Raw genomic sequence first — 26,181 nt, 5'->3', positions numbered from 1 at the left:
AATCAGAAGAGTAACCCTCTTGACTACCCTCTATGTATTTTTACTTGATGGAAGAAAAAGAATTGAACAGTAGCAGTATTAAGAAGCCACGATAGAGGACTCATGTGCCAGGCACGTTTCCAAGTATTTAGCCATGTACTTCTCATAACAGCCCTATTTATGTTTTGAGGCAGATGCTATTATTGTCCTCATTTCACAGAGAACTAAATAACTTGCTCTAGCTCATGCACTTAGTAAGCAAGAGATCTGAACCCAGGCAGCTCCAACTCCAGAGCCACAGGGCTCTTAATGGTTTTGCTAAGTTCACTTTTCAAGAAAGGAGACGAAGATTTGCAAAACCAATATACGTTAAACCAGATAAAGCTAAATATATCTGGAGGAAGAAGGAAAATAAAAGGAAGGATTGAAAAACACAGGGAGAAGAAGCTGGGTTCAAAAGATGAGGGAAAAGGTGTGCTTTGAGAGGTAAAGCCCTCTGAGAGCTGAGGTGGGTGGAAGGTGATATTTCCACACATTCCAGGTCTCAGCAGTGTCCCTGTCTGTGTCAGGATGGGGAGCAGTCACTTGCCTGCAAGGCTTCGTGGAGGTTGCCATTGTAGTCTATGATCTCGGTGGCTCCTGGATCTCCCTTTTGACCAGGTGGACCCTATGAAAAAATAAACCAAGAGAACATTAGGCTAGGATGGAGAAGGGACTGTGGCAGAAACAGAAATAGCAACACGCACGCTCTCTCTGACCATCAATTCTCGATTGAGGCCCAAATACATGTTAAAATAAATAAACCATGTTCAAAGTTTGTCCTTATTTCAAAGCAGGCAAACTACTTCCAACTTCCTGCCTGTGGTATGTTAAAGATATTAATTCAGATAAAAAAGAAAAAAGATTCAATATCAAAAACTGCTCCCTGAAAATTATTATTTGTAGGCTAATCTGATTTGACTGACAAAATCTTGCTGGCTTTATCCATATTTATTAAAGCAACCCCTGACATCTTTCTCCACATCCACACCACAAAGACTGCTTCCTCATTCTTTAAGAAGATAGAACATTATACTACAGGAAATGCTTGCTTTTCCAACAGGAATAGAACTCCATTAAAACTGAATCAAACAGGGAATAAATATGCATGCACATATATATTTGAATATATATATATATATGGAGGGAACAAATATTTTTAAGACGTCTACCCTACTCAGTAGCTCTGCCACTGAATTTCCATTAGTTACGTCCTAATTCTCTGTGTTTTAAAAAGGTTCTGAAAATTTAGACTATTTCTTTCTTTACAATTGAGTTAATTGAAAAGTGGAAAGTTCTACTGTTAGACGGCTGTGGGTCTGCGACTGCTCATTTAGCAGAGGGAAAGCAGAGTTCTTCACTTCTTCTTGTGGAGCCTATCTTATGTGTCCAAATTTACAGACTCGGTGCTCCCAGTGACTACACTAAAAAATAGGAAGAAAGGGAGCGGTAGCAGGAATAATCACAGTGGTCTACCTCCTGTGCTATTATTGGGTATGATTAATCCAAGTGCCTTGTAAAAAGCCACATAGACACATACTTCAAATCTAGGCTCATTGGAGGCCAAAGCTGTAGACGAGACACACTCACCCTTGGTCCCAGGGCTCCAGAGTCCCCCTTGTCTCCACGATCGCCCTTTCCCCGGTAAAAAGAGAAAAAGAACCTAGTTAGTTAGTAGTGAGGCCAAGAGTCCCCAAATATCTCAAATCCAAGGATTTGATATCCAAGTATTTAATCCAAGGATTTAAATCCAAGTATTTACTATCATTCAGTGGCACCTTTAATATGAACTTTTGAAATGTAAAATAGCAACTTGAAATACAATAACTCCTAACATGGCAAACGCTTCTCTAAGATGCCCCTTGAAGTGAATTAAATTTCCCCCTTCAGATGACAGAGTATCTTGAAACGACAACACATACAGTAACTTGTTTATTAGGGATCTTCAAAGGCAAAGCAAGTGGCTTCTATGACACCCAAAGTTAGGCTTTTCTCTCTCAGATTGAGCCATGTTCTTGCCTTTATATGAAGAGATTTGGTGCAAGGGGGAAAAGAGCCAACCAATTAATAGGTTGTCTGTTCTCTAAGAAGAAAAAGTGTAGACAATCAGGACAAGGAAGGAAGAGAGATCAACGGGGAGCTCAGTGTTGGGAGATTTAGGAGGGAAAGGTCCCCAGCTGGGTCTCCCTCTGATGATAAGGATCTAAGGAAAACTTTTCTACTTAGGAAGTGCTCAAGAGGACAGCAGCCTGTTAGACCAGGGTGGCCAGGTTGAAGGTCAAGAGCTGGGCAAACCTGGCTCTCTCTCTTTTTTCCAGTGTAAAGTCAAGTCTTTAAATGTCCATTTATAGTGTTTTTGCCACCTCACCCCCCTCCCTGGACAGACACTAGGAATCACCTACGCCTCAAACTCCAAAATATATCACTAAGAATACTTCAGAAAGTCTCGGAAATCTCAACAGAAAATTTGGAGGAGAGATTTGAACCTGTGTAGAACTGAGAGTTCTTTCGAATAGCCTAAAATTTATAGAGCCCTTTTCCTAAACAGAATTCAAAGCATTTTTCTGTATCTTTCTCCATATCCTTATAAACTGGATAAGGACCAGTGAAGATAAGCAGTAAAAAGGATTATGATTTTTTCTATCCACAGTATGCTAGTAACATGGACCATAATAATTAAATTTGCTTGAATGCAGAGTTACTAATATCTGTTTTCTGTTTTCCCCATTTCCCATGCTAGTCATTAATAGAATCTCAAATAACATGATTCTGCTAATAGTATACAGATTATTGCAGGTTCTATAAGAACATGATAAAGGAGAGAATTTCCATTGGTGGTGAAGTTTTAACACAATGGAGGGAGTCAACTGACTTAAAAGCAAACTGTAGTTGAACATTTATCACAAAGACAGCCAGGAAATAAAAAAAATATTATATTGCACATAATGTAAACTAAGTACTTAATTTTTTCCAAATAAGCTATATTTATGAAACAGGAAGTACATTTTCTCTTAAAGAATGGTCTGAAGCACAAGAACACAAAAACAAGATGAAACAAACCAGGATATCATCATAAGGGTGAAATTACTGCAATGCCAGTGTGTGAAAGAGTCTAATCCAAAACATGACTTTCCTGTGGAAAAGGTGAGAAGCACAGCTCTTGATGGCCTCATGTTATGTTAAAATGGTTACCCGGGTACTGACCTTTGACCCTTTCGGGCCTCTAGTTCCTGATTCACCTTGTTTCCCCTATTATAGAAGAATATAAAGATGGAAAAGAGAAAATAATAGAGGGAGACAACAATAGGAAAAAGAAATTAGCAGTGACTCAGAATAATGAAGAAAAATGGAAACACTTTATTTTAACTGCTTTAATAGATGGCTGTCTATAATGTAAACTGTTACAACACTGAACATAAGCATTATCAGCACATCATTAGTTCACTCCCTGGGCTCTTCACCAACCTTCACGTCATTATAATTCTAAAGTCTGACCACCCATTGGTGGATGGGAAGAGTTCTGCAGATAATTCTCAGTAGTCTCAAAAGTGTTTGCTTATAAATTTCATCAAAGAGGAGGTCATTTCCCATGTCTCTAGGATGGGTTATTAAAATAAAGTGTTACCATATCAGTTTGCAGGAAGCTTAGAGGAATAAAGTGAACAGTCAAATAAATCCTTAGTTCTCATATTTTCAAGGTGTTACTTACCATCAAGTTACCATGGAAACTAATGGTCTGGATCCACATTTTCCTCAGTAGGTTTTTGTTTGCTTGTTTATTTTTGTTTTATATATATATTTTTAAATGCAGGGATTTTTTTTGTTTTTGGCCAGGCCGCTCAGCTTGTGAGATCTTAGTTCCCTGATTAGGGGTTGAACCTGTGCCCTCTGCAGTGAAAGTGCAGAGTCCTAATCACCAGACTCAGTAGGTTTTAATATGCCTTGAGTGGTAATGTGTTAGTGTGACAGTCCCTCCCCATTGACATTTTGATGTGTTATTAAATTTGTTGACTGAATAGAACGGAGTAAACTGGAAAAGTTGAATTGTAAAACCCCTTTTAGAAAATAACAAATTGGTATGCATTTCAATGAATTATTTGTGATTTGGGGCTGTTTTAATACCCCTTGAATAATTTTATTTTAGTTGCATGTTCTAAAAGTAAGTGGTATACATTTCCAAACTGAGAATATTGTTTTCCAGTGTGAGAATAACTGACCTTTGGTCCAGGGGCTCCGGGCTCCCCTCGATCCCCTCGTCCAGGAGGCCCTGCCTCCCCACGTTCACCCTGTCACAAATCACAAAATAAGTAAATGGTGACCCATCTTCCCCCAACCGGTCCCTGTAGATTAATGAGTGAAGTGAATAAAACCAAAGAAAGTAGAAAGTGACTATTTATTTACTACATACTCAGCATTGTATTAACTTCAACATGGATTATCTCATTTAATAATTGAAACAACTATACAGTGTTTGCATTTTCATCCGCATTTTTATAGATGAGGAAATGGTTTGGTAAATGCCTGTCAGACACCTACATTGGTAAATAGAAAGACCTTTAAAGGGAATTGATAAGGGCCATCATTAAGCCTCACCACAGGCACTGGCATAGTCTTCACTCTGCAGTGACTTTTTAAGATCTACTAGGAAGAAGCATGGCAAAATGACTAAGCACCAGGTTTTGTAATTTGACATTCTCTACTTTAATCTTGGCTCTATTACTTACCAGGTCTGTGTTTTGGGGAAAATTAGTTAAGTTCTGAAAGCTTTGGTTTCCTCTATAAAATGGAGAAAATTATAGTACTGGTTTCATAATTTAAAATAAAAAGTCCTCGTCACGGTATAAGACATGCAGGTATTACAGTTTTGCTACATTTATAGATCTGGGAACGATGATCGTGGTCACTGCCCTCCGAGGGCCAGTGCTCTAGTAAGATAAGATCCACATGAACAAAATAGTTTAGGGTTCAGGAATAATGTAAAGTCATATGTGAGAGAAGAAGAAACTCCACAGGGTTTTCAACAGTCTGGACTGACTTTTTGCTGAGACCTGGGTCAAGTCCTGAAGGATGCTGCTGCTGCTGCTGCTAAGTCGCTTCAGTCGTGTCCGACTCTGTGTGACCTCTGAGATGGCAGCCCACCAGGCTCCCCTGTCCCAGGGATTCTCCAGGCAAGAACACTGGAGTGGGTGAAACCCAGCTGCTGCTGCTGCTGCTGCTGCTGCTAAGTCGCTTCAGTCGTGTCCGACTCTGTGCGACCCCATAGACAGCAGCCCACCAGGCTCCCCTGTCCCTGGGATTCTCCAGGCAAGAATACTGGAGTGGGTTGCCATTTCCTTCTCCAATGCATGAAAGTGAAAAGTGAAAGTGAAGTCGCTCAGTCGTGTCCGACTCTGAGCTACCCCATGGACCGCAGCCCACCAGGCTCTTCTGTCCATGGGATTTTCCAGGCAAGAGTACTGGAGTGGGGTGCCATTGCCTTCTCCGCCTGAAGGATGGGTAGGGTGTATTTTACAATTATTATTGCTTATGACTGTGCTTTTGAGGAGTGCACACAACACTTTACATGCATTATCCTATTGAGTTCTCAAGACAAATGAGAAAGGTGTTAGTATCCATAGTCTACAGATGAGGAAACTGAAGCTCAGAAAGATTAAGTAATTTTCCCAAAGCCTTTAACATGGGAGAGCTGTAATTTGGAATGGATTGTACTCAATCTTCAATTTTTGCATAGATGTTTTGGTATGTAAATATTTTGCACATCTCTGGTCATTTTCTCAGAATAAATTCCTAGTGGGGAAATGTCTGTGTCAAAAATAAAAACACTTTAAAATCTTGCCAAATCACCCTCTAGGAAGAGGGTTCTGTTTTTCCCTGAACACAGAATTGAGAGTTCAGCTTCCTGTGTGATGGGTAGAATTTGAATAATCAAACAAGTTTTGACTTCTGGTGATGGCATGTTAATGGATGAAGGAGGCACCCTCCTCACTAAAGGATAGATTCATCTTGGAAAGGAAAAGAAAGTAGGGTTGGATTTGTTATGGGTGATGGAGAGTTTTGAATTCCAAGATCTTTATCTGTATCATGCCCACTTTGGGAAGACTCTGTGGTTTTGCAGGGGAGGTGGGATAGATTAGGGCCAGGATTATGGAAGACTGAGTAAATTTCTCAGTATGAATCAAAAGGGAGTAGCAGAATGGAGAGGCTGGAACTTGACTGGAGGCAGGAGATGGAAAAAATGCTCCAGAAGGGATTTTCCAGGGATTAGAAACTGAAGTGCTTCTACTGGTATATGGAATTCACATTTATAAATGTTTGGTTATTTGCTTAATATTTTACAGATGAATTCTAAAATGGTAACTATAATCTTATTTTAGGGAAAAGCAAAAATCTTAGAAAATCATTTCTCTATAGCATATATATCATAGGTGTGAAGTCTCTATATATTTACCTAGAATCACTTATTAACATAATACCCCTAATTAATTGCTTATTATTCTCTGGAATTACATTTTTTTTTCCTTCCATCCCTTTCTCACACATATTACAGTGTAAGCTTCAGTAGAAACTGTTTTTGTTGCATTTAGTCTCCATTCTCAATAGAAAAATGTCTGGGAAAAAATGTGTTGAGTTAATGAATAAACAATATTATTCAAAGTTTTCTAAATTATTCATGATAAAGTCCTATTTCTTTAGACTGATGTAGATTTCTTGCAGGCACTGATACAGATGCTGAGAATACAGCAGCACATAAAACAGGTTTTTAGATACCATTATACATCTTCATTATGCTCTCTCTTCATTGTGTTGGGGATAAAATATGCAGTGTTAGTTTTTTTAAAATCTGAATTTATTGGTACAAATCCTGTCTACACAACTGGAAAAAGACTAGTATTTGGCTGAAAGAGATTTTTAAATAATCATGATTTTTCCATTATGATACCAATTTCATGTTAGGCAGTTTAGCCAAAAATTAACTTCAAAATATTCTTAAATGAATTTCTTATTCACATCCTTTCTGTGGAACTACAAAGCAGTTACAGTACAGTTTTTACTTTTCTTGGGAGTGCAAAGTAATATTTGTTATAAAAGTATGGGATCTGTAAAGTCAGCCCAGGTTCTTCATGGACAGTAATTAATGTTGATTTTATAGCTCTACATCTGGAATTTTTTGACTATGGAACAGTTTAAAATAAATGAACAAAAGAAAAGGTATTTAGGGATGAACTCTACTCTCCAGGGGTCTGTCTGTGTTTCTTCTATTTTTCCTTGTTTCGCAAACAAGATGCCACAAACAGAAATCACATTCATGCCTGGTCCTCGCTGGCACTGAGCAGGTTTCCCGCTTCTCTGCACTTATCCACAAAGCCACCTCTTTCTCTGCCTGACTCTGAGGCTGCAAGCCATACAACTGTTCTGATGTGGACACAGGATGCCTGTTATCCTCCTGATCTAGCTCACTTGATTCTAGAAAGTGCACTTTGTGTGTAAATCTGTTCAGGCTAAAGCAGGCATTCCTCATATTTTGTTAATAAGCTTGTCAGCTCATTATGTGAAAAAGAACTTGCTGAGAAAAGAGCAATTTTGCGTAAATTCGACCGAGCTTCAGTCCCCCTTAGGCCATGCGTAGTTTCCATTTACTAGGATTAGAGTTATTTTCTCTTGACCAGTGGAAATGAGGACTCCTCTGTCAGAACAGACCAGGAACATATTTCTCGAGCTATTGGAAGTCATCCTGGCTTATTTCTGGTGAAGGAAATACACATTGAGGCAAAGACTGCTACGGTTTAAAAATAAAAGAATGTAGTTTGATCTAATTTTGCTCTTTCTTTGATTCATGAGTCTGTCATGAATAAAGTTCCATCCTCAGAACGGCACCTTTTTATGTCTTTCCGGGTAGATAAAAAGGGAACCATGGCTCTGACTGTATCCACAGCAACATAACTTTTTATATGGCAGCATATAGATTTTGCTTTCAGGGCCCTCTCTCAGGTTGCCAAGTGGAAGATCATGAGATGGTTTTCATTACAGGATTTTTCTGCAGACGTTTTTCAGGATGGATCCTTTCAGGATGAAGCACTAGGAATCTATATGACATCAGTACTTGCCTTTGCAATCTAGGGAGTGTAATCATGTTTGATTTACAAGTATGTCTTAAAATGGGTAACGAGGAGCTGGAGTTAATGAGTTCTACCTCTCCTTCTCAGAATTGCCTCACTTTTCCATACGGCCAGAAGACTAACAGCATCACATCAATTTAGGTGCAACTGGGGGACAACTGGAACAACGAATGTATCCCACCATCCTGTTGCTTTGCCTAAGGCTTTCTGGAATTAACTTCCTATTACTCTAATTATAATAATATGCTATTACTATGAGAAGTGTTGGGAATGGGTGCTAAGCTGATTTAGTTCTCTATTAGGCAAGACTATCTGGTCACCTGAGTAGCAAAATGGACTAAAAATATGCCACAAAAATTTTTCAGAAGGAAAGGAAGGGGAAAATACTCCACTTACCTTTGTTCCTGGTAACCCTGGTAAGCCTGGTTCTCCCTGAGGACCAATGAAACCTGGTTCTCCCTTTAAAAAAAATGGACAGATGAGATCACCACATGTTTGACAGTAAATATGTGAACTATTGTTCGTCCCCGGTGGGTCAGCTGATAAAGAATCCGTCTACAATGTGGGAGACCTGGGTTCAATCCCTGCGTTCTATCCTTGGGTTGGGAAGATCCCCTGGAGAAAGGAACGGCTATCCACTCCACTATTCTGGCCTGGAGAATCTGCATAGTCCATGGGGTCGCAAAGACTGAGTGACTTTCACTTTTCACTTCACTGGGATTTTACTTCTTTGATTGTATACAGCTTTTGCTGAGATCCAGATACTAACTATAAAATTAATTAGAATTGGTTTTGACCAGTGACAACACTTTGAGCAAAACTTTGGAGAAGCTCTGAAAAGTAAAAGTGACAAAGAGACCAGATAAATGTCTTTACAATTTTCTTTCTCATCTATTGTCTCGTGCTTCTTATCATTTACCAAATCAGGTCCATTATGTTGGGGTGGATGTGGTAGGCAGCCTGTAAGATGGGCCTCAATGATACCACTTGCTGGTATTCAATTCCCTTGCAAAACCCCTCTGCTTGAGTGTGCACAGGATTTACTGACTCATAGCTAATGAGCAGAATATGCAAGAAGTAATAGGATATCATTTCTGAGACTAAGTTATTAAAAGACTGTAGCTTCCATCTTGAGGGCTCTTTCTTGTCCTCTCTCAATTGAGTCAATTCACTTCGGAGGAAACAAGCTGCCATGCTGTGAGTAGCCCTACAGACAGGTCCCCAAGGTGAGGACCAAGGTCGGCCAATGGCCATATGTGTGAACTTGGGAGCAGGTGCTCCATCCCATTAGAGTCTTCAGATGAGATCACAGCCCTGGCTGACAGCTGGATTGCATCCTCCTGGGAGACACTGAGCTAGAGGTACCCAGCTGAGCTACACTCAGATGCTTATTCCTCCCAAAATGTGAGTTGACTGTAGTTATAAGTCACTGCAGTTTGGGATGCTTATATGGTAGGCAGCAATGCATGAGTGATTCAGTGGGTGTGGCTAGGGAAGGGATTCAAGAATGTTCAGCATAAAAAGCAAAAAAATCTCTCCTTGCCATACCTCCAAAATCTCTTCTCTATTACCTGGAGGAAACCCAGTTGTGGTATAATAGAAAAATATATTTGGTCTTGTTCCTAGCTTCTAAAATCTTTGGAATTTCCTGAGTAGTAAGAGTAATAGTCCCTTGGACTGCAAGGAGATCAAATCAGTCAATCCTAAAGGAAATCAGTCCTGAATATCTATTGGAAGAACTGATGCTGAAGCTGAAGCTCCAATACTTTGGCCACCTGATGCGAAGAACCGACTCATTGGAAAAGACCCTGATGCTGGGAAAGATTGAGGGCAGGAGGAGAAGGCGGACAGAGAATGAGATGGTTGGATGGCATCACCAACTTGATGGACATGAGTTTGAGCAAGCTCCGGGAGATGGTGATGGACAGGGACGCCTGGCATGCAGCAGTCCATGGGGTCGAAAAGAGTCGGACACGACTGAGTGACTGAACTGAACTGAAGAGTAAATAGGAACGTCTTTTGTTACTCGCAACAAGCTTCTTTTAAAAATACCTGTTGCTAATGGGGTGACTGTGGTGGGCCTCTACAGAGCTTCAGGATCAGGCTGTGATAAGAAGGTTGGAACTCTCAACATTTCCCGTCCTCTTACCATCTCTCCAGAGGGGAGAGGGCTGGCGACTGAGTTAACTCAGCAGTGGGCAAAGCTTTAATCAATCATGCCAACATAACACAGGCTCCGTAAGATGACCTAGGCAATGGGGACTGGAGAGCCTCTGAGCTGATGAACATCTCCATGTGCTAGCAGGATGGCACCCCAACTCCACAGGGTCACAGGCTCCTGCACTCAGGACCCTTCTGACTTCACCCTCTGTATCTCTTCATTTGGCTAGTGTTCACTTTCACCTTTTGCACTACACTGTAATGGTAAGTATGCATTTCCCTGAGTTCTGTAAGTTATTGTAGCGAATTATCAAGCTTGGATAGGGGTGGGAGTGGGTGGCTGTGAGCACCCTGGAATTTGTAACCAAGTCAGATGGAAGTGCAGGTAAGGAGGGGTGGTACTTGGACTGGGGTCTGAAGTGAGGGCCGTCTTGTGGGACTGAACCCATAAACCTGTGGAATCTGAAGCTAACTCTGAGCAGTGAGTGTCATAATAGGACATGAGTTGGTGTCAGAGAATTAGAGTTGGAGAACCAGTGTTGGAAAAACACCATATATTTGGTACCAGTGAACACCTGAGACCAGTGTTCACATATAAACTGTAAAATTTTATTTTCTTCTTAACTACATGAGCTCAAATGTAAAATTCTAACTTGAAATCTGTGATGATGTTTTCAAGCAAAACAAAACAAAAACATAATGACTCTGTTCCCATATTTCCTGGGATTTGTTTGCTTATTTGTTTTTCCCCATTGGATTATTTCTGCTAATGTTGTTTGATAAATTTGATTTTCTTTTAAAGTACCTATATTTCAACATTTGTTTTTTTTAGCGCTGAGCAGAAAGATGCAGAGAAGATGTTTTATATGAAATGTTAGAATGCCATCAAATATTTTTGAAATACTGAGTTTTTAAAAAATATATGCCATATAAAACCTTGGTATTGGGTAGGGAACAAAAAGATCACATTGATGAATAACTCAAATGGATTTATTTCTAGCTCTGATGCTCAGGGTACTGGTTTAAGAAAAAAAAATGTAGGGGAACTAATGCTCTAGGTTTATTGTTTGTGAAATTTCTATAACTGTATTCTACTTGTCTCCATACCCTTACACATAGCGGAGAGGAAAAGCTGAACAAATAGCCTTGGATGGATCTCGTAATAGCCTAAAATGAGAATCAACTATATTCAGAAAAATCAATGACCACCATTCTACTTCTTGTAAAAAAAGTTTAACTTATTTGAAACAACAGCAAAAAAAGTTAAGAAACATTTATTTACATGTAAGATATTTCTCTCAATAAAATGATATATACAAGCATAAAAATTTTCCCTCTCCACCCTCAAGAAAAAAGGCTGTATTAAAGTCATGTATATTATTAGTAACCACTTTCTGTCATGAAAATATTATGAAAATATAATGCAACCACATTATATCATGAAAATATAATGCAACCACATTATATCATGAAAATATAATGCAAGTTAACAGGTAGAAAGTTTAAAGGTAAACAAGATTCACATATCTTCAAGTGGAAATAAAGATTTCACTGCTAGCAAAGCAAATGGAAGCACCATTAAAGCATACTAATAAAAGAGAAGAAAAAAGAGTAAATGCTGCAAAAATGTTTTTCTTATTCAGGCAAGGGTTTAGTTCATAAAAAGACAAAGCATGCAATTTCATAATTCACAAATAAATAAGGCTTTTGATCTCAATGGCTGAAGTGTTGTTTTTTTTTTTTTCCTTTTTAAAAACAGAATCTATTTAAGTTCTCCTGAGTAAAATGGATAGAAATTTCCTTCAAGCAGAATGTTCAGGGTAAAAATTTTTATTTCAAGATATAAAATTAGCAAAGGACTGGACTTTTAACAACTTTAGCACTATTAATACTGACTAGTATTAAAGACTTTGAGTATGATTAGTTATACTTTTTCCTGCCACTCTAAGAAAGCATCTGCCATCTCAATACATTCATTTCTTCCTTCAATTTACTCAAGGGAAACAATAGCATACTTAACTTTAGGACCACAGTTTTGTGATTATTTAACTCCAGAGCTCTCAATTTGTTTAGAGACATTGTGTCCATCTAGTCTATGTCTTGGCAAGATGGGGAGGAAATAATCATTGGTCCCTTTCCTGTCTCAGGCTTGAAAGAATTATTGAAGTAAATAAGGCATAAATATGTCTACTCATGGCCTTAAGCTGGTTGGGCTGCTTCTTACTTTCCTAGGCTTATACCAGAGGTCTCAGAGTGCCTATTCACTTACCCTTATTATTGTACAGAGTTGGAAAGTTTCATTGACATGGTTTCAGATTTCACATTGTACCTAACCTTTAAGTTGAAGCTACCACTTGTAGAGTTTGGGGTAGTATTAAGAAAGAACATCCACACTTTTATAGAAAGGCCATGAAAATCATCTTCCTTTGTCCAATTACATATCTATATGAGGCTGGTTTTCCTTCTTGTGCTTCAACCAAGACAAATTGCAACAGAAAGAAAACCGAAGCAGGTAAGAGAATCAAGCTACCTTTGATTAAGTCAGATGTTGAAGAGATTTGAAAAAAAAAACAACATAAAACGATAATAATGTTGCTATTCCTGTTAATTTTTTGTTTGTTTTGTAAAACTCAGCTATATTTCATAAAATGTTATTTAATTAACATATAATGACCTGTTTAAATTTCTCTATTTTAATTTCTAATACAGATACATCAATATGTATAAACAAATAAAAACTCTTTAAATCTTAATTTTTGGGTGTGTAAAAGGGTTTTGAAGTTAAATCTTTGAGAACTGTTGGTACAAACATACAGAATTGAGTTAAAGCCTGACTTTGCAAGCTGGAATCCTGAGGTGCCAAATAATGTATGATTCTGGTGTCATTTGGGGGTGGCTTAGTCAAGATTTATTAGATAATGTGAACAAAGCAATCAGCACCAACTCTAGAACAAAGTAAGTGAATGATAAATGTTATTGTTGCTCTTATCTTATAGGCTCAAAAATGCCAGCTACCAATATTATTAGTAGTAGTAGTAGTATTAATATTAGTAGTACTATTACAATATCTCAATAGCGAGTTGGTAATACACATGGTGACTTCTTGACTCTTTTTTTTTTTTAATTTCTTGATTCTTTACAACCTGTATGGGGTTATATTCAGTACTTCTTCAATTACTTTCAAGAAGTAACCCTAAATTTTCTCATGTGACTATGTAATCATTTTATGAGTCAATATCCATCTGCCAGAACATTTAGGATTGAAAAGCCAACCACGTGTAAGGTAGACAAATGACAGGTTTACTAAGAATGAATTTTATTCCTGTAAGAAAAGAAAAGGAGAAAATGGTCATATCTGTTAAATTTCCCTAAATAATGTAATCCTTAAAAAAAAATCTTGCCTCTTTGCAAGGATTGATATAGAGTTTAAAGGTCCTAGAATCTCCTAAAATGTCTAGCAGAAAGGTTATGACAACCTATGGTTCTATAAATACTTTGATGTGATTAAAAAAATAAGCAACTGGTTATTCTACTCTAGCCATAATTCTAGTTATCCAGGATAAAGGAAGGAGACTGAGTCAAAGGAAGGTAGGGGAAAGCAGCTAAAATATGACTCAAACACAAAATGCTTTTGCAAAATCATCTTTGAAGTAAATTAGACTACACAAAAATGAGTTTTCGTAAATTTTCAGGGCAATATGCGGGAGAAGTAACTATTTCTATTGAACTGTATGATGATTCACAGAGCTGTTTTTACATATCTAATCTCATATAATCAACAGGAAATAGGATATTGCTAAATTAGAAGTTATCCACACAGATTGCCTGAATAGACAAAGTGTGGGAGAGATGCAATAGAGGAAATTGGCACCATAATGGAATTACGCTCCTATCATACTTTTAATTAAGAAACAATTAAATCCAGAGTTTTTTCCCCTTTACTTTTCTACAAGGCAATTACCTGAACTAGAAAACCCAATTATAATTTCAGTGGGCCACTGTTGGAATAACATGAGAACATGAGGCAGTGATCCTTTGCAAAGGGCAGATGTTGGCTGTCATTATTTATACAGGGAAACAGCAAGTAAAATAGCTCTACCATTCAAGTGAAAACAATAAAATGTGACCTTTTCTGAAACAATATTAATCTTTTCAGTTTATGATGTGCTAGTGCTTTTTTTAAACAAATGACAACCAAAAAATGTCTAAGAAAATGCGGGAAAGTCAGAGGCATCAAACGTTGGTTTGTTATGAACACCAGGACATCAATGAATAGTATAGGAATAAATTAAGAGCATAATTACTTCAGAGCCACTTTAATCTGCTTTACTCATATATATATGTATATACACATACATATACAGTGCTTCCCTGGTGGCTCAGGCAGTAAAGCATCTGTCTACAATGTGGGAGACCTGGGTTCGATCCCTGGGTCTGGAAGATCCCCTGGAGAAGGAAATGGCAATCCACTCCAGTACTATTGCCTGGAAATATCCCATGGACAGAGGAGCCTGGTAGGCTACAGTCCATGGGGTCACAAAGAGTTAGACACGACTGAGCGACTTCACTTTCACTTTCTTTCACACACATATATATCTCAAAATGAAATTTTCCTTCATTCTCTCTACCTATTTACTCACTATCTCAAATGTGATAACATTTGAGGTTTTTACTTTTGTTATTATTGAGAATAAGATTACAAAGTAAAACAGAGTTCCGTTCATATTGGAGTTGTTGATCTCATTGGAAGTGAATCAAAAGAGTGAAGGCAACCAACTAGCAGGGAGAAAGATGGAGGAAGAGAAGAGGGGAAGAATGGAGAGGAACAAGCATCCTAAAATGTTCTATTCCTCTACCATGATCATAACGATTAAACCCAGGATAATCCACTGTTTTTCTTATTGTTTTGTCTTCACTGGTTCTGGCAATATCCCATGAGATCTACCCTCTTGGCAAACAGAAAAATATAAACAATGTAATGGCTAACTCTTAAAATAAATACAGAGCTGTGATTTAACCAAAGCCTGGAAATTAAAAAAAAATATACAACACTATTTATCAGAACCCTTAATACAATCCAACCTTTTAATTGCTAAAACATAAGTAATGGCTGGCCACCAAATTCTGCTACCCAAACCACATGCCTGTCAGTGATCAAACTGTTGTCAGAGAAACAGAAATCGCAGCTCTGTGCATGCTATTGGAAATGGCATTAATGCAGCATCAAATTTCAAATAAAAAAAAATGGTTTAACTTTCCTGTCTTATCTTAGATATTTATCTTTAGTTGTTTCATGAGTTTTGTCTTTTGTTTCGCCTTAACATCAATTAATTAGCTCACCACCAATTAGTTTGAAAACTAGGTCTCAATACCCAGATGGTAACACATCTTCCTGTGTTGAGCTGGTAGAAAAGGTGAATAATGGGGTGACTGTGGTTTTGGCAAGTAAACTGGGATTTGGGCTGGGCAGAATAAATGCTATTAATTTAGGATAAAGCACAATTGGTAGGTCTAGAAATAAACTGGGAGCAGCAGTAGCAGCAAACAGAGCTCTCTGAAAATCTAACACAGGTTGCTAATTTGAATGGGAACTTTAAACAGTGGGGGTACTTAAAGATGCAGAATCAAATCTACAAAGAATAGCTATAGCTGAAATCAAAGGTGTACTTATACATGACCACATTGGGAGGGCCTAAGGATCTCACACTGAGCTTTCTAATTGTAGCTAAACCTTTCAGCAGCCACAGCACTGATCTTGTACTATAAAGCTCAATGGGCATAAGTCATAGTAACTAATATGGGGCTGAATTTTGAAAAATTATCTTCTCTTCATACCCAACAAAACTTTCCCCTGTTGACTAGTGTCAATATTAAGAGTTCCTCTCTCTGTTTTCTTCTATAAATTGGCAGTATGTACACAGAGAAATAAAATAAACCGAAAGATAATTAAGTTATGGTAAGGTGGGATCTATTCACTCTGCAAGATAAAAGAAGATGTTGCAAAGATAAGATTTTTGACTGAAGCCACTTTTCATTCACCATCACTTTAAAAAAATTTAGACAGTCTACTGAGATAGCTTAAGCTCTATGTATTCTGGCCAAAAAACCCTCAAAAACAAAACACAAAACCCCCAAACAAAGCAAACAAAAATCATTACCAACTAATAAGGCAACAAAATCTGGCTTTATTACAAAAGGGTAAAAAAAGCATGTCCCTTAAAAACATGATCTTTCTGAAATCTAACAATCTACCATTAAGTCATTAAGTCCTGGAATGCCATAATAAAATCCTGACTGACTTTTCTTCAAACTCACATTTAATACATGGCAAGAAAGTAGGGTCAGCAGGTAAAGAATCTGCTTTCAATGTAGGAGACACAGGAGACACGGGTTCGATTCCTGTGTTGGGAAGATCCTCTGGAGGAGGGCATGGCAACCTACTACAATATTCTTGCCTGGAAAATCCCATGGACAGAGGAGCCCTGTGGGCTGCAGTCCAAAGAGTCGTAAAGAGTCAGACACGACTGATGGCTAAGCACAGCATGTGTACATATATACGTGTACAAGAAAGTATTTTTACCCTTCAAATGGCTATTGGGACAGTTCATTTAATACCTCTTTTGGTCAAATACAAAAAGGGTGTCCTTCATATAAGTGAGAAGAGTCAAAAAATATGTTGATGAAATTACTAGTCAAGGTAAGAATGTAGAGACAGCTTCATTCATAAATAAATGGTTTAGCAGTTGTTTCCCTATAAATTTCTAGAACCTATCATCTGTTAAATGGAATGGTGGCCAGAAAGTCCTAACTGATTAGTTCTTGCCCATAGAAAATTCTCTGGTTTTTCATTTATTACCATTTGTTTTATTTTTATGTCATTATCAATTAAGGAATAAAAGATATTATTTTTTTAACCTAATATACCAGCTTAAACCAAGTCATGCTTTCCATGATATTTATTACCCAGAACACATCCAATTTTCATTGCCCAAAAAATAGTACAACAGGGTTTGGAAAATATGTGCTGATTTGCCTGGGTGCTAAAGGCATCACCAATAATTTTGATTAATTTGTCTTGACACTGAATGCATTAACCATACAATATTCTTCTAGCTTAAGGGCTAATTAGAATTCAAGTCAGCATGATACCTACTTTTGAGGATAACAGCAAGAACATTTGTTGTAATAAGAACCTCCAGGCAGTCAGTTTTGGTAATGATTGATTTGTAAAACTATTGAGGGGGGAAAAAAGAATGAGAAAATGGAATCTGTCCCCAAAACACTTACTTCCCTGAAGGATCACATTTGAGTACAAATTAAACATTTTGGTGGCTATGATGAAAATGAAATACAATAGCAAGTTTATTTAAAACTCGCTAAGAGTCAGACACGACTGAGTGACTTCACTTTCACTTTTCACTTTCATGCATTGGAGAAGGAAATGGCAACCCACTCCAGTGTCTTGCCTGGAGAATCCCAGGAACTGGGGAAGCCTGGTGGGCTGCAGTCCATGGGGTCGCTAAGAGTCAGACACGACTGAGCGACTTCACTTTCTCCTTTCAGTTTCATGCATTGGAGAAGGAAATGGCACCCACTCCAGTGTTCTTGCCTGGAGAATCCCAGGGACGGTGGAGCCTGGTTGGCTGCCGTGTATGGGGTCACACAGAGTCGGACACGACTGAAGCGACTTAGCAGCAGCAGCAGAAAACATAACTTTTTTTTTTTTTTTTTTAAAACATAACTTTCTGATTTTTTTTTTCTTCATGGGATTGCATCATGAAAGCATACTTGTATTTATTCGAGGTTTCATTATGGCTGTGAAAAACTCTCTGATTTCTGGCTGTATGAGTTTCCTAATTGAATTCTTAAACTACTTAACTGCTCAGACACACTTTGTGCTAGCAGGAAATAATTATAAGTAACAATAACACAATGTTATCCTTCCAATCAGTATTTCTTCCTTTTCTTTTAGGAATTCATTACACATCCCATGTTATTTCCAAGAACTTTGTTTATTTATTTTTAAAATGTGATTTGGTATATATGAGGAAGGAACCTCATCTCCAGTGGATTTAGAAGATAAATTTTCATAGGTTAGTGAGCACTGCTTTTAATCCTAAGAATGACAAAGCAACATTTCTGCCACCTGTAAAAGTTAGTCCTTATATGAGTTAGTGTCAAGGATGAATTTATATAATGAGTTAGTTACTGTCTCCCAATCCTCAAGTTCTTGATCTGAATGTCAAATTTTCTAATGTGGAAGCCAGAACAAAAATATCAAGCTTTGAGGGAAAACACTGTAAACATTTCCTTGCCACCTAAATGGTTTGTTTTTCTGATTTGTTGTAATTTTTACTGTATTAGGTCTCCCTACTGCATTCATTTTATTGTATCAGCTACATTTTTTTCTGAATTTACTTCCTGAATATGATGAGATAAACTGGTAGTCAATGTTGAAAGGAGAAAAGCCAGCATTGAAAATCCATATCTGTAAAAAATGCCTGGGGTTAGGCAACGCTATGAATGGGGCCTAGAGTATTTCATTATTACATGTCAGGTTTTCCTTTTGCTTTTCCTGTGAACAGTGTCAGGAAGGAGAACTCAGCACCACGTCTTACGCCCAGAAAGCTGTGCTCCTTTATTCTTTGTTCTTGGAATGTACTGGGTCAGAGGAAAAGATGAATGGTGTGATGTAAGAAAGTAGGTTATCTTACTGCTCTTAAAGGTAACATTCAACCATCACTACAGAGGAGTTTTCAGTCACATCTATGAACCTGCAGGGTATAAATGGGCCTTATGATCTCTAGGTTGAAATGACCCACAGGAGGTAAGACTCTATAGAACAGGTGCATAAACAATGTTTCCAATATTCTGAGCTGCTCCAAGAGAAAGAATTAACAATGGCTAAAATTTATATCTCATTTACTATATGTTTGGTACTATTTTAGGAGCTGCGCATATATTAATTCATTTAATCCTCACAACAACCCCTTGAGTTATGTACAATAATAATTTCCATTTTATAAGGAAACCCAGCACACAGAGATTAGGTAACTTGCCCAGTATCACGCCACAGCTTCACAACTGGTGAGGGGTAGAACCAGGATCTACATACTGGCAGTCTGGTTTTAAAGTCAAGGCTATTGATCACTGCCTGTCATGACTTAATGACTAGGGTAACATAACCATGAAAAGGGTAAATAATGTTTCAAAATGTATGGAAAGGAAAAACATGTTTAAAAATAGGAATTTTGAAATCTTCCCCTTTTAAGTGATATTGGAAAAGCTAGTCACAATAAGCTTTACCCATGAAAAATGTATTTAAAGGCTTATTTATAAAAATAATTTTCTAAGCTCAATTCTTATTCCAGAAGACCGATGTTTGCATGGTACATTGTGCATAATTTAATTTTCCCAGTTGAACATCTTAACACTACATGAACCATGAATGCATGAAATAGGAATTCCAAATGTCTTCCACATGGTGAGCGCATTTTCCAATACTTGTGCCGGAAGTTTGAGAGTAGTTTGAAATTAAGCAATGCCTGTTCTTAGTGACTTTTATGTATGCCAAAGGTATTAGCACTTTTCTCTGAGTGGGACTCTGAGGTGATAGATGGATGAGTCTGCTGTCTGTACTCAGGCGCTTTGCTCATTTCCTGAGAGCTGTGTGCAAGGGCATGTGGATACTCATTAAGTTTCCAACCATTCCCGGAGAGCAACAGGTGGCAATCAAAGCTTCCCTGGTATGTCATGGCTGGTTTCCTCAATGTCTTGGAAATAATGGATGGCATTTGCATGCTCTCTGGAGTACCAGCAGATAGGGAGATGAGTAGCAACAGGAAGTATTTCCAAAGGGTAAACAAAAACACAGGTCTAGGAAGGTTATGACTAATGCTCTTGCTACCACGCATTCTAAATCCATACATAATAGTTTCATCTTCTAAGTATTATTACTCATTCAAACTGTGAAATCAAGGTTAACTGTCCTATGGTTAGCTACCTAGTAGAAGCAAGACATATGAAAGGAATAAAGAATATCCCAAGTTAATGAAGCTATATCATAAATTTATAAACTTTTAACTCTACATTTAAAAATATCCAATGACTACTACTATGATGTGCTTTTAAATTATCTCCTTTACAGAATTACTCGTTTATATTGAGCATGTAGTACATTATAAGGCAAGCATATCGCTTACATTCTGAACTAGAGAAGATAGAGCTATTAATCCAAAATAGAACTGGTGATTTAAATTGAATACTGACAAGTTACCCAACAGCACTTGATAATTACCTAGAAAAGTATCTCTAGTGAATGACAGAAAGGTTTTTGTCAATCAATAGCTTCCTTTCACCATAGTCACCAGTCAGCTTAGAAAAACAATGGAAAATGTCAGCTATAAGATTTCAACAAAATTTGTCTGGCAACTTCCCATGACCCTAGGAATAAAAACAAAAACATTAAAGATGGCAAATCACCATCTTTCCCAATTTGAAACCTCAAAACCTCTGGACTGGTCCACTGATGACTAGAGAAATGCACTGGTATATCTTTCCTGGCGGAGGACAGAAATCAAAGGTAATGAGAAAAAACAGTAGCTTTGTTTGTTTGTTTTGGAGGGAAAAACCCCAATACCTTCACCCTTATGTACTCTCTCTTAACAAGAAAGCTCACGCTCCGGAGAAAGGACAACCGGATTTCCACACAGCACTGAGATTCCCGGCATGTGACTGATGTTGGTGGCAGAGCCCAGCTGACCTACAGGCAAGTACTGCAGGAAATCCTGCCCTAGTCTTTCCAAAACGCTCCCCCTTTTAAATGCATCCCCTCCCCTCTTATTTAAATGCCATCAGGTTCTTTTAAAGTAGTGCTGAATATAATTTTCTTAAATTTGTTTAAAAAAATCTATGATTTTCCAAATATTAGTAAAAAGTTTTTTTGTGTGTGTGTGGGGGACTCCTAAAGATGTGCAATGTGGGATTACTAATCGCATATTTACAGTATGAGATCACATACAATTTATTCAGTTATTTTTGCTAAATATCAAAAGATAAGGAAATTATTTCAACTCTTTAGTAAACTGTTGTTATAGAGTGTACTTTTCAATGGAGAAGACAAAAGATTATACATTAGAAGGACCTATCCAAACATCTATAATGCTAACCTGGAAACATCAAACAAAACGCAGAACCAAAATTTCTGAGTGCCAACCTGGAATTCATAGCTTTCATATCTGTTAATTATAACAAATAGCCTCATAAAATACTACATATTATACCATATGATGTCTGGGAACTCATTAATTTAATATATTTATTCTAAAATCATATTATGCATGTAAGACATTTTAAATACAATCTTCATAAAGTAGTATGTACAACTCTCTTACTGAAACTAGGAATGTTAACTTTAGAATCATCTAAAGCACTCTTGAGATTAATTTAAAATCCTATAAGATAAGAACAATGTAAAGAAAAATCTCCTTGCATTCTGTTCTCATATCAAACAGTTCTAGAATTAAAAAAGAACCTTAAAATAAGAAGCTGATTCTAAGGGAGTGACTACAGCCAAGGCAATAGAACTTTTAAGCCTTGTCAGTTGCCACATGAAAAATTTTAAACAAAAAACCCATTTCTTAACATCTTTAGATGATTTAAAAACGTGTAAAACAATGTTTTCAAACTAAGCTTTAAGCAGTTATTTAAAAAGACACATACAAATTTTATGGGAATAGTACGTGGGTCAATAAAGCTTAGTAATATGATTTGTAGTTTGCAGTGAGAACTATTGACAGGAAGTGGAGGCACAAAACACTTTGGAGGGATTATTATAATGGGTGAATCACAAAAACAGCTGCCTGGAGGTTAGATTTATGGGGATGTTAAGACTCTAATTCTGGTCAAAATCTGATAGGATTTTAAGAGTAAATTTAAATGTGAAGGGAGACATTCCTAGACTTGAAAGAATTCCTATGACTTCAAGTGAAATGATTTTTACATTTATTTAAGGGGCATAGTAGGTTATATAGTGAATATATATCCAAATAGCCATGACAAACTCAGAAATGCCTGTGCTTCATTTTCTTTTTTAATTGACGTATAGTTGATTTTCACAATGTTGTGTTAGTTTCAGGTATACAGCAAAGTGATTCAAACTCCTATCTATCCCCCTCCTCGCTTTCCCCTTTGGTAACTATAAGTTTGTTTTTTGTCTGTAATTCTACTTCTGCTACCTGTGCTTTGTTTTTCATTTAAAAATTTAATTGGTTGAAATGGCTGGTGAGTATTTAAAGAACAGCAGTATATTTTTAGCTTTCACTTTTTTTTTTTTTTTCATTTTTGTGACTCCCGCAATTACATTTCTACGAAGCCAAGACTGTCAGTGCGTATTTACCTTTATCCCCGGAAGTCCAGGAAGCCCAGGAAGCCCTGGTTCACCCTACGTAGATAGGAAAATCACACAGCATTATAGAACAGTATTCACTCAGGCACAGTATCTGAGAAAAACATGGCAAATGCTCCCAGTTGAATTCTTGCTGTAGGTATATATATATATATATAATACATACTGTCTAGCTTCAAGACATTTGGTGAGATTATACAGTTCAGTCAACTCTTGATTCAGGGATGGGTTGACCCTTATGCAGGTTTTCCAGGAGTTTCCCTTTGGGGAATGAGCAGTTCCTTGCTCATTGTCATTACTACCAGAAGGTGAGAGAGAGAAAAGGAGAAGGAACCCGTCTGGTAAATGACTTGCTGCAGAAGCTGAAGCTATCAGCTGAAATGAGGATTACTTGCATTTGAACAATGCACCCTACTCCAGAGGTCTCTTACCTCAGATAATCAAGAGTTGGCTGTATGAACAGATGGTCACATCAAAACAATACACATGAAAAGTCTTCCTCACTTAAAAGTATAACAGTTATTTCTTTTCCATTCCTGAATGATGAGAAGATAAACGCATGGTTAAGATTATACTGAACTCCAGCCCATGTAGCTGACAATTGTTGAGTTGGGGTAGCCCTGCTTAGCCACTGAGAGCTAATGGTACCATGCAGCTGTTTCTGAATACAGGTTTGAGATTAAGTGGTACATTTTGGGTGAGCACACTGGAGTCAAGCTAAATCTTCTCATTTTCACAGGATTGTCTACATTATTTTAAGCACAAAGTATACTGACAGGAAGTTCTATTGCTTGAAAAATCTCCTGAATTCCACTAAAAAAGCATAAAAAAGTTGCTAAAAATTGCTAAAATAAAAAATTGCTAAATTTCACGGGATGAAAGCCCATCCCGTGTTGGGCTGAGGTGACCAAATATTGTGGAAATAACATTTGAAGGTAAAAGGGTCACACTGTTTCAGGATTGCAAGCCAGTGCTATGCCAACTATACCAAAAGAGACAGAAGCATCAAACTCCTTCTACTCTAAACGCTTGAACAATCCTATTTCAAGGAAAGTCTACTAACAGCAACCAGACATTTAATCTTTAATATTATTACTTTCAAACAATGGAGAACTATAATTTGCTCTGGTATGATCACAAAATGACTTCAGATACTGTTTATATGAAGCTGTATAATTAGACATAGAAAGAACAATGACTTTCCTAATGGTTTAGGTCAAAGGTGCTTCAGGAATGCAAAAGAAAAGCTATTCTTTTTGAAACTACATGAATAAAAGTTTGCCTTGTGAACAAGACTAAGATGAGATTAAGCCAGAGAAGAAAGAATAATTATTAAGAATTTGATATTCCATTCAAAGAATACTTATCCAAGCAGATTAAACTTTACACAGATACAACATTATATCTTTGATTTTCTTTTTTCTTTCCCTTTTCCCCTTCAATAAATGACTTCAGGAAGATCTAGTAAAATGAACTTATTCATATTTTGTTGAAGATTCTCTTTTACAAAGAAAAAAGTATAAGACCCTTCAAAATACAGTAAGCTGCTGTATAATAAGCAAATAATAAAAGCAAGCATATTGCTGACAAGTCCATAGTTTTGTTTTGTCTTAGAGAAGCCCTGCCCCCAAACTCAAGACATCCTATTTAAGACATGTGGAAACCCTATTTAAACATATGGGTTGTAACACTGTTTTTCCAAAAGCTTTCTCACTAAGCTCTTCCCTCCCACCAAAATAAAAAGATCAATCACTAAAGTAAGATATTTACATACACATGCATACATAGACACACACCCATGTTTCTCACATGAGAAAGATGTATAAGACATTATGGAATATTTTATAATATAGATTTAATACTTACAGAGTTTGAGCATTTAGCTGTTCCCTATGTTATATGCATATGTATGTAGGTATAAACTTTATAAATTTACTATTTAATGAACAAATATTTCAGTAATTAATATTTCATAGTCTTGGATTTTTATAAATTTGACCTTTCCAAATTTATGTTTACTTAAAAGTTCACATAATAAAAGATTATAAAACATTTAATTTGACCCTTCGAGAAACATCTCAACACTTTTAGGAAGATGTTTCTTCTTATATAAATTCTCTATCTTTATACCATCAAGGCTTATCTTTTAATTAAGAGACAGTTCTTCAGTTAATGTCTCCATTCTTGCCTATTTCATAACTCAGAGCTTTATTGAGCTGAGTTCTTGGGCATGTACAGCCCAAGGTCAGGTCTGGGTCATAACTAAGAATTGGTTTGTTATTCCACTCAAAGACTACTTGTCCAAGTAGATTATACTTTATACTGATACATTATACTTTTGGTTTTCTTTTTTCTCTCCCTTTCATTCTTTATTTCCCATTATTGGAGACCCAGTCTACTGTTAGAGTCAGTTCTCTGCTTTCACCCCGTGTCCCCGTGACAACGCCCGGTGTTTCTCGATATATTTCTACTGTGATGGTCCCATTCAATGGAGCAACAAGCATTTTCACTCCTTTAAAACTAAAAAATACATATAAATTTCAAAAAGATGTGGAGAAGTTAGGTAGGCAGCAGCTACCTAACCACCAGTGCCACTGGATGTGGAGAAGGTAGGAAGGAAAAAATCATGTGATGAAACACAATGCCTATTTCATATATCTACACACTCACCTTATAATACATATACCCTAACTCACATAGCAATCACAGACTCTCCTGTTGAGTTGATAAAAGAAAAAAAACTGAAATGAAATCATTCCTACATTATGAATGTTACTAAAAATCAAATTTCATACTGCCAAATACCAGAAAGGGGAGAACTAATCAATGCACTTCAATTCTGTCAGGATATCCTCTACTTTCTGAGAACATCCCCAATGCAGAAGCTTAAATATCAAAGAACCCACAACACAGTTCTACAGTGGTGAGACAAACGTTGTTGAAGAGTCCTTGAATGGCTTCTGTACTCATTCTGTTTGTCATTTTCCAAGCTAAGCAACCAGCAAGCATGGGAACACTACTTTTACATCAATGTTGGAGTAAGTATTGCCAAATCCAGATATTAAACAAAGGAAGTCATAAATATTTGTGGGAAACTGATATTGCATCAAAGGGTAGAATCTGGCCTAAATATTGATGAAAAAGATATTGCTCATTTCAGGGCACATTTTCATTCAGATGAGTTGTAATATTCATACACATATTCATTCACACACATATTCATTCAGATATAATCTAATTCTCTCAATATAATTTAAAACAGGTTTTAAATAAAATGCAAAGAAAAGCCAACGTTTCCATAAGTAAACCTACAAACTTTCAGAAATGAATCTAAAATGTATTTTTAAGTAATCATGATAAAGGCACAGTTTTATTAACCAATTGAAAATCAATTTGGATCTTCTACCCTGAAAATAGTGAAACCTATATGAAATTATAGCAAATTTGTTTTGTGTTTCAAAAAGACATACCAGTTTTGCA

At 37.0% G+C, this 26,181-nt stretch overlaps 1 protein-coding gene across 1 annotated transcript in view; it reads right to left on the bottom strand.

Annotated features, from left to right (window-relative positions):
* The window catches only part of COL25A1 (collagen, type XXV, alpha 1), a 494,338-nt gene that overhangs the window by 33,895 nt on the left and 434,262 nt on the right, over nt 1-26,181 (bottom strand). Inside the window, exons 18-23 of the mRNA XM_010858552.1 lie at nt 22,693-22,737; nt 8,532-8,594; nt 4,236-4,304; nt 3,223-3,267; nt 1,609-1,653; nt 569-646 (exon numbers count right to left, since the gene is read on the bottom strand). Coding sequence (XP_010856854.1) covers nt 569-646; nt 1,609-1,653; nt 3,223-3,267; nt 4,236-4,304; nt 8,532-8,594; nt 22,693-22,737 — 345 coding nt within the window. The remainder of the gene's footprint in view (nt 1-568; nt 647-1,608; nt 1,654-3,222; nt 3,268-4,235; nt 4,305-8,531; nt 8,595-22,692; nt 22,738-26,181) is intronic.

The sequence above is a fragment of the Bison bison genome, unplaced genomic scaffold (assembly GCF_000754665.1).
Source record: "Bison bison bison isolate TAMUID 2011002044 unplaced genomic scaffold, Bison_UMD1.0 scf7180017864389, whole genome shotgun sequence".
NCBI lineage: Eukaryota > Metazoa > Chordata > Mammalia > Artiodactyla > Bovidae > Bison > Bison bison.
The sequence above is the reverse complement of the archived record's forward strand: the minus strand, read 5'-3'. Positions and strand labels throughout refer to the sequence as shown.